This window comes from Zeus faber (genome assembly GCF_960531495.2).
Source record: "Zeus faber genome assembly, chromosome: 1".
Lineage (NCBI taxonomy): Eukaryota > Metazoa > Chordata > Actinopteri > Zeiformes > Zeidae > Zeus > Zeus faber.
Genome location: NC_137193.1, coordinates 20,475,860 through 20,488,088, shown reverse-complemented (window position 1 = coordinate 20,488,088; position 12,229 = coordinate 20,475,860). Strand labels below are relative to the sequence as shown.

The window sequence follows — 12,229 nt, the reverse complement described above, 5'->3', positions numbered from 1 at the left end:
CATTATAAGCTTCTTACCTAGTTTGACGTCTGTTGGTGTGTTGGTGGGTTGGTGGGTTGGTGTGTTGGTGGGTTGGTGTGTTTGTCTGTTGGTGTGTTGGTGTGTTGGTGTGTTGGTGTGTTGGTGGGTTGGTGTGTTGGTGGGTTGGTGGGTTGGTCTGTTGGTGGGTTGGTGGGTTGGTGTGTTGGTCTGTTGGCGGGTTGGTGTGTTGGCGGGTTGGTGTGTTGGTCTGTTGGTGGGTTGGTGGGTTGGTCTGTTGGTGTGTTGGTCTGTTGGTGGGTTGGTCTGTTGGTCTGTTGGTGTGTTGGTGTGTTGGTCTGTTGGTGTGTTGGTGTGTTGGTGTGTTGGTCTGCTGCAGTGAGGCTGTGCTATGTTGGTTCATCTAGTCGATCATGTGTCGTACATTGACATTGATGGTGTTATTTGAATAAAAGGCACTGTTGTGCTTCTGTGGCTGACTCCAACCTTCAAACTGCAGACGTGTCACATTCATTATAAGCTTCTTACCTAGTTTGACGTCTGTTGGTGTGTTGGTGGGTTGGTGGGTTGGTGGGTTGGTGTGTTTGTCTGTTGGTCTGTTGGTGTGTTGGTGGGTTGGTGGGTTGGTGGGTTGGTGTGTTGGTGGGTTGGTGTGTTTGTCTGTTGGTCTGTTGGTGTGTTGGTGGGTTGGTGTGTTGGTGGGTTGGTGGGTTGGTGGGTTGGTCTGTTGGTGTGTTGGTGTGTTGGTGGGTTGGTGTGTTGGTGGGTTGGTGTGTTGGTCTGTTGGTGGGTTGGTCTGTTGGTGTGTTGGTCTGTTGGTGGGTTGGTCTGTTGGTGTGTTGGTGTGTTGGTGTGTTGGTGTGTTGGTGTGTTGGTCTGTTGGTGTGTTGGTGTGTTGGTGTGGTGGTGTGTTGGTCTGCTGCAGTGAGGCTGTGCTATGTTGGTTCATCTAGTCGATCATATGTCGTACATTGACATTGATGGTGTTATTTGAATAAAAGGCACTGTTGTGCTTCTGTGGCTGACTCCAACCTTCAAACTGCAGACGTGTCACATTCATTATAAGCTTCTTACTTAGTTTGACGCATTAAATAAATACATGAAAGGGGTTTGCGCAGTGTGTAGAGTAGCAACACTCTTTGTCTAACCCCTCGGATGGTAACAGGCTGAAAATCGGAAAACTAGAATTTAGTCCTGGAACATATTGTCAAATATTTAGTCCTCAAAATATTTGGGGTCAATGATGAATCCAAAGGGAAAAAAAATAAAAATGTATTTAATTTTGTTATATTATCTTAAATAAATTAGAGGTGTTGTTAGACATATGGAGACGAAAAGGCAGACAGACAGCGAGATAGAAAGACAGACAGAAAGATAGACGGACAGAGCACGAGATAGACAAAGAGACAGACAGACAGCGAGATAGAAAGACAGAAATACAGAGAGATTGACGGATAGATAGACAGACAGACAGATATATAGACAGACAGATAGACAGACAGATACTGATGAAATACACATTGTCCATTTCGAAAACCAAATCCCGGTGACAGTCGGCGAGAGTTGTTAGTAAGTGGCAGACTGCGAATGGTGCAACATTTACTAAAGCTGCTTTCATATGCACTGCAACCCTGAAATGATCCAGACGTTACCCGGATGAGCTGTATGTGTGAATGCAAATTTTATGTGCCAGGAAAAATCAAAGCATTGAAATTGTGTAAGTGCAGTTTGCTGTGTTCTGAAACCGGAAGGAGACAGAGAGAGAGAGAGAGAGAGAGAGAGAGAGAGAGAGAGAGCGAGAGAAAGGGAGACAGGGGGAGATGGAGAGAGAGATGAGGAGAGGGGGTGGAGGCTCCTGCCTCTCTGCTCAGCGCTGTTGATCTCACTTTCCTGCTCTACAGGCCCGTCAGAAACTTTAAAAAGGGCAGGTGCTCAATAAAAAAGAAAAGGCACAGGCCCCCCAGTTCCGGTTCTGGGCATTTTGCCTCTCTGGACAAACGGAGCAGCACAGCACAGCGCGAAATTATTGGGAGGAGACGCCCCTGCAGAGAGCCCAACTGCTGATAAGTCTTTAGCCTTGTCCGCCATCTTTGGTGTACTGTTAAATTCTGCAGCGTCATTGCATCACGTCCTGCCTCCTGCAAGCTCTACCCAGGCTCCGCCGCAATATATTGAACCAAACAGAATATTTCCAGGTAGTGTAAACACGTCTGGCACGGACAATCTCTGTTCTTTTGCTCCATGTGAAAGGGTGACTCTGGACAATCAGGTCCGGAAATTGTCCGTACATTGTCTGGAGTGCGTGTGTGAAAGCAGCTTAAGAGAATGCAACGGGGGAACGATGATGTCAACATGGTAGCAGTGCAAATGTCATGATCTTTTTTTCATTCGTTGGTTCGTTCGTTTGTAGGAGTGAATGAACCACGGGAGGCAGTTTGAGCAGGTATGAATGGATACGTTGAGGAGTGGACCTTGATGCCAAATGAACCCAGTGCACCTGCTGCTCTTCAACCCATCGATCTAAGACGTTTCTACTCTCTACTTCCTTTTCACAGCTGCGCCTGGTCACAATACACTTATCTGACCCAAACATACAGCAGGTGGATTGAGAGCACAACAGAACATCTCTACAAAAGATGACACGAGGGCTGAATCGGTCATCGTCATTGTGCCAAGAATAGATAAGTCTTTAGCCTTGTCCTCCATCTTGGGTGTGCTGTAAAATTTTGCAGCGTCATTGCATCACGTCCTGCCTCCTGCAAGCTCTACCCAGGCATGCTTGCATGTGCATGTGTGAAAGCAGCTTAAGAGAATGGTCGCTGTCGACTAGACCTAACGGCGATAATGAGAACACTTCATCCTGGACATTATGTCCAGACCAAACTTGCACAACTGTCAGAGCTGCCAGCATGTAAATAAAGGACGGAACTGAGGATGGAAGGACAGCAGAAAGGAGGACAAAGTCAGTGAAAGATAAGTCAAGACAGGGCTGAGGAAATTAAGCAACAATGCAGGTTGACAAGCAGGCAGAAAGACGGACAGACAGACAGAAAGAGAGACAGATGGACAGACAGACAGACGGACAGACAGACAGACGTACTGCTGTAAGTGATGTTGAACCCTCGTCCGGACATGGAGTGGTCGGCCTGGAACTCCAGCCTCAGAGTGTTGGTGTTGGACGTCAGGTGGGACGGGCTCTCGGCTCCGGTGAACCTCCCGATGGCGGCGGCGTCGTTGGTCTCCCCGTCCTTCACCGTCAGGGAGTCGTAGGGAGCCTCCAGGTCAAAGTCATTGAACGCCAGGTGGATCCTGGAGCCCGGCTCCGACTGGATGAGCCACACGCAGTTCATGTTGTTCCCATAACCCTCCGGGTAGTCTGGAGAGAGGACGGTCCCCAAGGGGGCCGTGAAATTGGACATGCACGGAACTGTGGGAAGAACAGACCAAGAGAGGGAGAGAGATAGATAGATAGATAGATAGATAGATAGATAGATAGATAGATAGATAGATAGATGGATAGACAGACAGACAGACAGACAGACAGACAGACAGGCCGGCAGGCAGACAGACAGACAGACAGACAGACAGACAGACAGACAGACAGACAGACAGACAGACAGATAGATAGATAGATAGATAGATAGATAGATAGATAGATAGATAGATAAACAGAAAGACAGAAAGGTAGGAAACAGAAAAGTGCGAATTAAAGAGCAGTCATTTTGCCAACCTTTCCTTCCACACCAGCTAGAGACGGAAAGGCAGGCGTGGGCGGGGGGAAAAAAAGAGAGAGAGAATGGGATGAAGATGTGAAGACGAGAGAAAAACTGAGAAAGGTGAGAAATAAAGTCCAGTGGAAAAATGAAAAGAAGAAAAAGGGAAAAAAGAGCAATAAAGAATGGGAAGGGTAGCGGGATTGATATATTGAATACGATTTTGTGTTAAATATTAATTGGCATCGTAACGTCAGCAGCAGTTCCTGCAGGCCACAGTAATATCTCCCCATGTCCCCATGGCAACGGGGGAACGATGATGTCAACATGGTAGCAGTGCAAATGTCATGATCTTTTGTTCATTCGTTGGTTCGTTCGTTTGTAGGAGTGAATGAACCACGGGAGGCAGTTTGAGTAGGTATGAATGGATACGTTGAGGAGTGGACCTTGATGCCAAATGAACCCAGTGCACCTGCTGCTCTTCAACCCATCGATCTAAGACGTTTCTACTCTCTATTTCCTTTTCACAGCTGCGCCTGGTCACGATACACTTATCTGACCCAAACATACAGCCGGTGGATTAAGAGCACAACAGAACGTCTCTACAAAAGATGACACGAGGGCTGAATAGGTCATCGTCAATGTGCCAAGAATAGCAATACCAATTTTGGTTACGCAATTCATGGTTTGGATGTGTTAAACTTTGTGAGGCTCTAATTCTGGCATTGTGAATGTTGAATGTGAAATGAATGTGAAGTTAAATGGTAATTCTTTCCAATATATAATCTGGTGGTTGATGATTTAATGTTAATGATTTAAACCTTCCTCTGAGGCGTCAAATAAGGTGCCATTTCATCTTTTACAGTATGATATTCCATATTCAGTACCAGTCTTAAAAACAATTTGTCTCAAAGGTGTGGTTCACTCGGCGTGATTACATTTGATATATCTATGTTTTGGGTTTTTTTTTAAATCGCATGCACATACTTACGATCATATTACATTTGACGATTTCCTAGGAAGTCCATTTAAAGGGGCATTGTTTTTTCCAGGGCCATTTCACAGGAGCTAGGCGAGGAAATCCTATCTGCAGCTAAAACAGTTAGTTTGCACTTGACTCTCATTTGAATTGACCTTCTTGTTGAATCCACGTAAGGTAGACAAAAATCCAACGTTTTCCAAAATAATATCTCCTTGAATCTAGAGAAAGTAGACCGATAACTGCACATATATGACACTATTAGTAAGATGTGTGACACTCACATATGCAGATGGGGATGTTGGCCGACCACTGGTTGTTGTCTTGACAGGAAATGATTTTCTCTCCAATCAGCTCAAAGCCAAACTGACACTCAAACCTCAGGATCCCTCCGTTGGAGAAGCTGTCGCCTTCTCTTATTCCGTAGAGGGGGGTTCCTGGGTCACCGCAACTCTCTTTGTCTATTTCTGTGAAAGACGTAAAACCACAAGCAGGCGTCAGCGTCTCAGGAGACAAACTCTCAGAACGACTTCCATCTGGTCCGGGTCGAAGAAATACTGCGATAAGGACCTGTGTCAGACGGATCATAAACATCATATAGCTGTACTTATATAGAGAGATTATATATAACTGTACAGTATGTGTGTGGGGGAAATCCTCACTCCTTCCCTTTCCCTCCACTCCCAATTTCCGCATTATTTACAGTGGTGGTCCGCTGCAGGCCGGTGGGCTGGAGGGTTGTTTGTACTGTGAGTGTGTGTGGGTGGGGGTGTGTGTGTGTGTGTGTGTGTGTGTGCATTCGTGATGTATTGCATTAATTTCAACCATGACATTGTCTTTATGAGACCCACAGACTCAAGCAATCACAGGTTGCGAAACACACACACACACACACACACACACACACACACACACACACACACACACACACACACACACACACACACACACACACACACACACCTTGCAGACGAACAGCAAATAAATTGCTTTGGAGAGTTGTCGGACGGCTGGAACATTCCTGTACCTGTACACAACTATCACACAGCACACCAACACACAGGAAGCTATATACATAAAGCACACACACACACACACACACACACACACACACACACACACACACACACACACACACACACACACACACACACACACACACACACACACACACACACACACGCACACACACAGACACACACACTCACCAAAGTAAAATAAAACCACCAAGAAAGAAACTCAGCATATACACACACTATTGCTTTCTCTGTACACACACTTTTTTCACACTGTCTTATACACACATGGACACACACATAAGCACAAACACACAGACACACACAAAGGCAAATAATCCTATTGTGTTGTGTCAACAGCAAGGTTGACAGAATCACAAAAGGGATTAAACTCAGTTGAATATGTGTATGCTTGTGATTATCTGTGTATGTGTGTGTGTGTGAGTGTGTGTGTGTGTGTGTGTCTGTGTGCGTGTGTGCGTGCGTGTGTGTGTTAGTGCATGTTTGTATGTGTGTGAGGCTGTGTATGTGCACTTGCACATGCATGGGTGTGTGTGCTGGTGTGCCGGTCCACGTGTACACATTCACACTCAATATCACATCATGTGTAATTGAACATTCAGCTCTGCTCGCGGCGTGTACTATTTCATTATGTTCAGCCACTATTCACTATTCAGAATTATAGAGGAAATATATACTGGGAAATGCTAGTGTACAGTAAAGTACGGTACATTACATGATGTTACCTGGCAGACGCTTTTGTCTGAAGCCACTTAAAATAAGAACATTTCATTAGCAGTCAAATTGCTAGTATATCACTGCATAGCCTTCAGTGGGAGCTACAAAACATCAGCAGAGAGAAAGATGGATTTGTTTTGTTGTTTATTTTTCAATTTGGACCAAGAGGCTCCACCGTACAGTGTGTACCAAGGTAAACCACGAAACCCCTGGATTTATAAATCTAAAATGGACAATGTTTTGCAGCAGAAAAAGAAAAATGAAAATAAAAGTCAGTACACATGATTATGGTACAACAGTCAAAATATGCACAGACATGAAAAAAATAAATAATACATGCTATTGGTGTAGATAAAAAAAGGTATTGGTGCATGGCGTACATACAAATTCCAAATTAAAACCCCTGCAAAGAGAGGCAGGTTGGAGTGTCTCTAATCTTGCACAGTTGAGCAGGTTTTTAAGCAGTGAGTAATAAATGAGAATTTTGGCATGTTTGACTTAGCTGGTGGTGACCTGATCCTGCAGGGAAGCGTCTCACTCTCACCCCCCAAGGGAGGAGTACAGAACTCTGGGATAGGCTATTAGCACATCAGCATAGTGGGTGTTGGATCTATGAATCTACTGCTTTTTGCATACAGTTGAGATTAGGGATTTGCAGTATATCGGTAATATTTGTGAATAAAGTGGTACCGTATCCATGAAATAAGTTCATTGTCAAATTGTACGTTGTGAATATTGAACACATTGTACATTGTATACATTTCTGGACAACTTCTTTTCCTTCAGATCCAAAAACATCAAACTTCCCCACCAGAAATTCTCTCTTGACTCTTGACTTAATTTAGCTAAATATATCCAGAATTGAGATCAAGAAGTTGAGTATGGCCAGTGACAGTTCCTGATAACTTGTTACTCTGCAGTAATTAAAGTATTATATTGGTGCTTATGCTCACATTAACATATTCATAGTTATGGCTTCCTTCCAAACTCATCCACGAGTGTCTTTTGTCTGGGATGCAGCAAGGTACAGACTGAATCGCTGCATTTCTGCGCTCAGAACCTCTAAGTCGGTGCGGTCTGGCGTTTAAACTCCATTGTGCTCTAGTGTGCTGATGAGCTGGCAAGAGACGGTGACTTGCTGCAATTAGGATTAGTCAACTCGGTGGAATCTAACATTCGTTTACCAGGGTGTGTGCCACGCAGAGTGTAAAGAGCAACAAAGTGACAGAACCTACGGCAGTGGAGACAACAGATGTTGGTGGCGTTATTGCAGATGGTGTTTTACTCCAAATAACGAGACTTGACTCACAGAACCACGGAGCTGTATTTCTATTACACAATTTTCACTGGTGGCTGCAATGAGCCTCGATATTACACCACTCAATAATTCATGGTGAGAGAAAGAAATGCTGTTATTATTATGATGTGATTACCTGAAGCCTGACCACAAACTTGCATGGGTGTACTGACGTGCACGCAGGCACGCACGCACGCACGCACGCACACACACACACACACACACACACACACACACGCACACACACACACACACACACACACACACACACCTAATACTTGACTACAAAATGGAACCGCATTGCCTATTTTTTTTGCTGCTGTGACATAGAGACTGTGAATTAGTCTTTATCACTGGAAGATAAAGTGAATCCTTTTGTGTATCTGGACACCAAGAAGCACTAACAGAATCACACACTAAAACACACACATTCACAATTGTGGCGGACCAAGGGGCGTGGTCAAGACGCGGCTGCAGACGGCAGCATGGCTCCCTTTCCCGCGGCCGCCCAGCTGCCTCAGCACCTGCACGGCGTTGATTGGTCCGATTCGGGGCACGGAGCTTTCTTAATGTTCGTCTGTCTTGCAGAGGGGATCGGCGCACAGGGCTTGAGAGCTGACCAGTAGACTGATCGGAACTCCATTCCTCCCGCGCCTGAACTCATTATTCTATATTATTTAAACTTGTGGCCAGCAAGCCTCTCTGTTCTACTTTATAATAAAAAACTCTCGTCATGTTGCAAACCACCACCAGAAAGACTCCGTCTCCCTCTCTAAACCCCTACTTGTGGGCAGAGACTCCCACAAGTGACGCCTCAACCGGCACTTGGGAGGGACAGGGCGCCGAGTGAAAGGCGCCCCAGAGCTGATCCACTGGCTGCGGAAATGCCTCGCAGACCTGGAAGAGGAGCGGGACTTCCTCCGCTCCAGGGAAATCACCGTTACTGGCCGTTTGCCCGCCCCCACCAATCAGGAGCTGGCTAGAGGACCAGACCCGCGTCCGATCCTAGAACCCCCCAGGATTCACTGGCTCCCCAGCCCATCCTGCTGCCCCGGAGGAGAATATCAATTTCCACTGGAGCAGTCACAGACACCCTATGCGAGGCCTTTGAGGGGGTAGTTCAAATGAGAGACAGGTTATATTGGGTGAGCCATGACAGTCAGACAGGAGAGGAGATAACCCAGTTGTTGGTGCCAAAGAGCCGCCGGAAAATGCTCTTCCAGGTGGCTCAGCATAACCCGATGGCATGTCACTTCGGTCACAATTAAACCACGACAGCGGATAATGGTCCGCTTCGATTGGCCGGGCATTAGGCAGATGTGCGTAAATGGTGCTTTGCATGTCCTGAGTGCCAGTTAGTCAACCCTCCGGCTACGCCAAGTGCGCCGTTGAAGCCCCTCCCCTTAATCGAGGTCCCTCCCCCTAGTCAAGGTCCCATTCGAAAGACTGGGTATGGGCCTCATCGGGCCGTTCAACGGCAGTGCCTGCGAATATCGTTTCGTGTTAGTCCTAGTGCAACGGGTATCGGGTTGTGGCCAAAAGTATTATGGCCAAAAGTGTGGCACAGGCGCTATTTCAGGTCATCTCCCGAGTTGAGATTTCAAAGGAAATCCTGACCAACCAGGGCACTACCTTTATGTCACGTACACTTCGGGAACTTGATGAGTTACTGGGCATCAGCTAATTTCGGACCGGTCTTAACCATCCCCAGACCGATGGTCCAGTGTAGCTTTTTTAATAAAACGCTGAAAATATGATTCGAAAGTTGTTCATGATGATGAAGTTGTCTGACCCCCTGTTGTTTGCGGTGCGGGGAGGTTCCCTAGGCCTCCACGGTATTTTGTCTCTTTGAACTGCTCTTTGACAGGAGACCCCGTGGGGTGCTAGACCTAATTAAAGAAAACTGGGAGGAAGGTCCTAGCACCAGTAAGAACGAGAGCACAGAACAGACCAGTATGTTATGGACCTGGGAGCAATGTTACACGCCCTGATTTGGTTATAATGGGAGAATTTGAGATGTTTTCTCCTCCCTGCCAGGCCTCACGTCCCTCATACACCCCCATGTAGAGACGTCCCTGAGGTGTGCACTCCGAACCTAAACGCAAGATCTATAGGTGGAATTAGAGGCCATGCTGGACATGGGCTTGATAGAGGAGTCCACGAGTGACTGGTCTAGTCCCATCGTGCTGGTGGGTAAGCCCGATAGTTCGGTCCGGTTCTGCATAGACTTCCAAAGGATGACCGCGGTGTCAAATTTCGGCAACTATCTGATGTCCCAGGTCAATTAACTGCTTGACCAGCTAGTTATGGCTCGTTTTTTCAGGACAGTGGATTTTTACCAAGGGCAACAGGCAGATTCCCTTGTCTCAGGAGTCCAAGGAAAAATTGTCGCTCTCCACTCCGTTCAGGTCGTACCACTTTCGCACACTTCTGTTGTGTTGTTTGGTTGTTCAGTGCCCCAGCATCCTTTCAGAGACCCATGGACCGCATCCTGCGTCCACATGTAGCATACGCCGCGGCCTACCTAGACGACGTAATCATCAACAGCGAAGTGTGGGAGGTACGATATCTGGGGTACCAATTGAGTGAAGGCCTGGTTGGACCCCAGCTTGATAAAACCACTGCGGTCGCGAACATGCCGAGACCCAAGATCAAGAAGCGGGTGAAGCAGTCCTTGGGGCTGGCTGGCTACTTTAGAAGGTTTTAACCCGACTCCTCGTAGCTAACCAGCCCCTTGTCCGACTTAACTCGAAAGGGTGCTCCAGATCCGGTCCAGATGTCAGAGAAGTGCCAGCAGGCAATTGTGAGGGTAAAGTCAGCTCTCTGTGGGAAGCCAGTGCTGTTTAACCATAAGCTGTTCAAGCCGCAAACTCTCAGAGCTGGAATCGAGGTACAGCACAGTGGAGGAGGAGTGTCTGGTGATCAAGTGGGCCATTGGTTCCCTCCACTATTGCCTTCTGGGACATGCTCTCACCCTCTGTGCAGATCATCCCCTGCTGCAGTGGCTCCGCTGCATGAAGGACAGAAATGCCTGGATCACCCGGTGGTACCTGGTACTCCAGATGTTTTATGTCCGGGTGGTCCATAGGCCAGCAACGCAGATGGTCATTGCTGACTTTCTCTCCTGCTCTGGGGGGGGGGGGGGGGAGTCGGAGGGGGTTGGGGGAGTCGGCTGTCGGCTGTCGGCCGGAAGGCTCCCCGGCCTAAGTCGGGCAGTTGGGGTCTGTGGCGGACAAAGGCGCGTGGTTAAGCCCCGGCTACAGACGGCAGCATGGCTCCCTTTCCTGTGGCCGCACAGCTGCTGAGGTGGCCGAATCAGCGGCCGCGTGGCACAGATCGGTCAAACTCGGGGCAGAGAGCTTTCTTAATGTGTTGTCTGTCTTGCAAAGGGGATTGGCAAGAGCCAAACAGGAGACAAAATTCGGAACGCCATTCCTCCTGCATCCAAACTCATTATTCTTTGTTATTTATACTTGTGGCCAGCAAGCCTTTCTGTTCAACTTTATAATTAAAAACAGTCGCCATGTTGGCAAACCACCACCAGAAAGACTTTGTCTCCCTCCCGAAACCTCTACCTGTGGGCAGAGAGTCCTGCAACAATCCTCCACTAGGTGCAAGTACACAGAATCACAAATACACAAGACAGGATGTAGTATAGACACCAAAACACTGTTAAAGAGATAGAAAGCACTGTCCTCTATCCACCATGTCCTGGAAACATGCATCCTTTCTCTCCCTCTCTTTGTATTTCTATCTCTCATTGTCTGTCTGTCTGTCTGTCTGTCTCTCTGCCTGCCTGTCTGTGTCTCAGTCCTGTGGGGTCTGCTTTTCCCTCTCCACACTTGCACAACCACAGAAATATCAAGCCCCAGGGGGTCAGCCGTCTTGTAAAAATCCACCTTGACATCTTCCCCACCCATAAAGTACGTCACCTGCAGTATAAAGCACATAAAAAAAACAGATGAAAAATCTAAAATAAAATCTAAAATGTAAGAGATGACGTTATGGCTTGGCGATTTAATGCCTACTCTTAAGCACGAGCGAGGTGAGAGGAGGACAGAGGGGGAATGGGGGGATGAGGGGAGAGAAGAGGAGAGGAGAGGAGAGGAAGGAGAGGAGAGAAGGGAGAGGAGAGAAGGGAGAGGAGAGAAGGGAGAGGAGAGGAGAGGAGAGGAGAGGAGAGGAGAGGAGGGAGAGGAGAGGAGATAAGATGAAAGGTAGGAGAGGAGAGGAGAGGAGGCGGGAGAGAAAAGGAAGGAGAGTAGAGGAATGAGAGGAGAGGAGAGGAGAGGAGGGAGAGGAGAGAAGGGAGAGGAGAGGAGAGGAGAGGAGAGAAGGGAGAGGAGAGGAGAGGAGGGAGAGGAGAGAAGGGAGAGGAGGGAGAGGAGAGAAGGGAGAGGAGAGCAGAGGAGAGGAGGGAGAGGAGGGAGAGGAGAGGAGAGGAGAGGAGAGGAGAGGAGAGGAGAGGAGAGGAGAGGAGAGGAGAGGAGGGAGAGGAGAGGAGAGG

The 12,229-nt window shown here is 47.6% G+C and overlaps 1 protein-coding gene across 1 annotated transcript in view; it reads right to left on the bottom strand.

Moving 5' to 3' along the window:
* csmd3b (CUB and Sushi multiple domains 3b) overlaps window positions 1-12,229 on the bottom strand; it is a gene marked incomplete at its 5' end in the record, with an annotated part of 405,005 nt that overhangs the window by 110,419 nt on the left and 282,357 nt on the right. Inside the window, 2 exons of the mRNA XM_080014654.1 lie at window positions 3,080-3,406; window positions 4,956-5,138. Coding sequence (XP_079870780.1) covers window positions 3,080-3,406; window positions 4,956-5,138 — 510 coding nt within the window. The remainder of the gene's footprint in view (window positions 1-3,079; window positions 3,407-4,955; window positions 5,139-12,229) is intronic.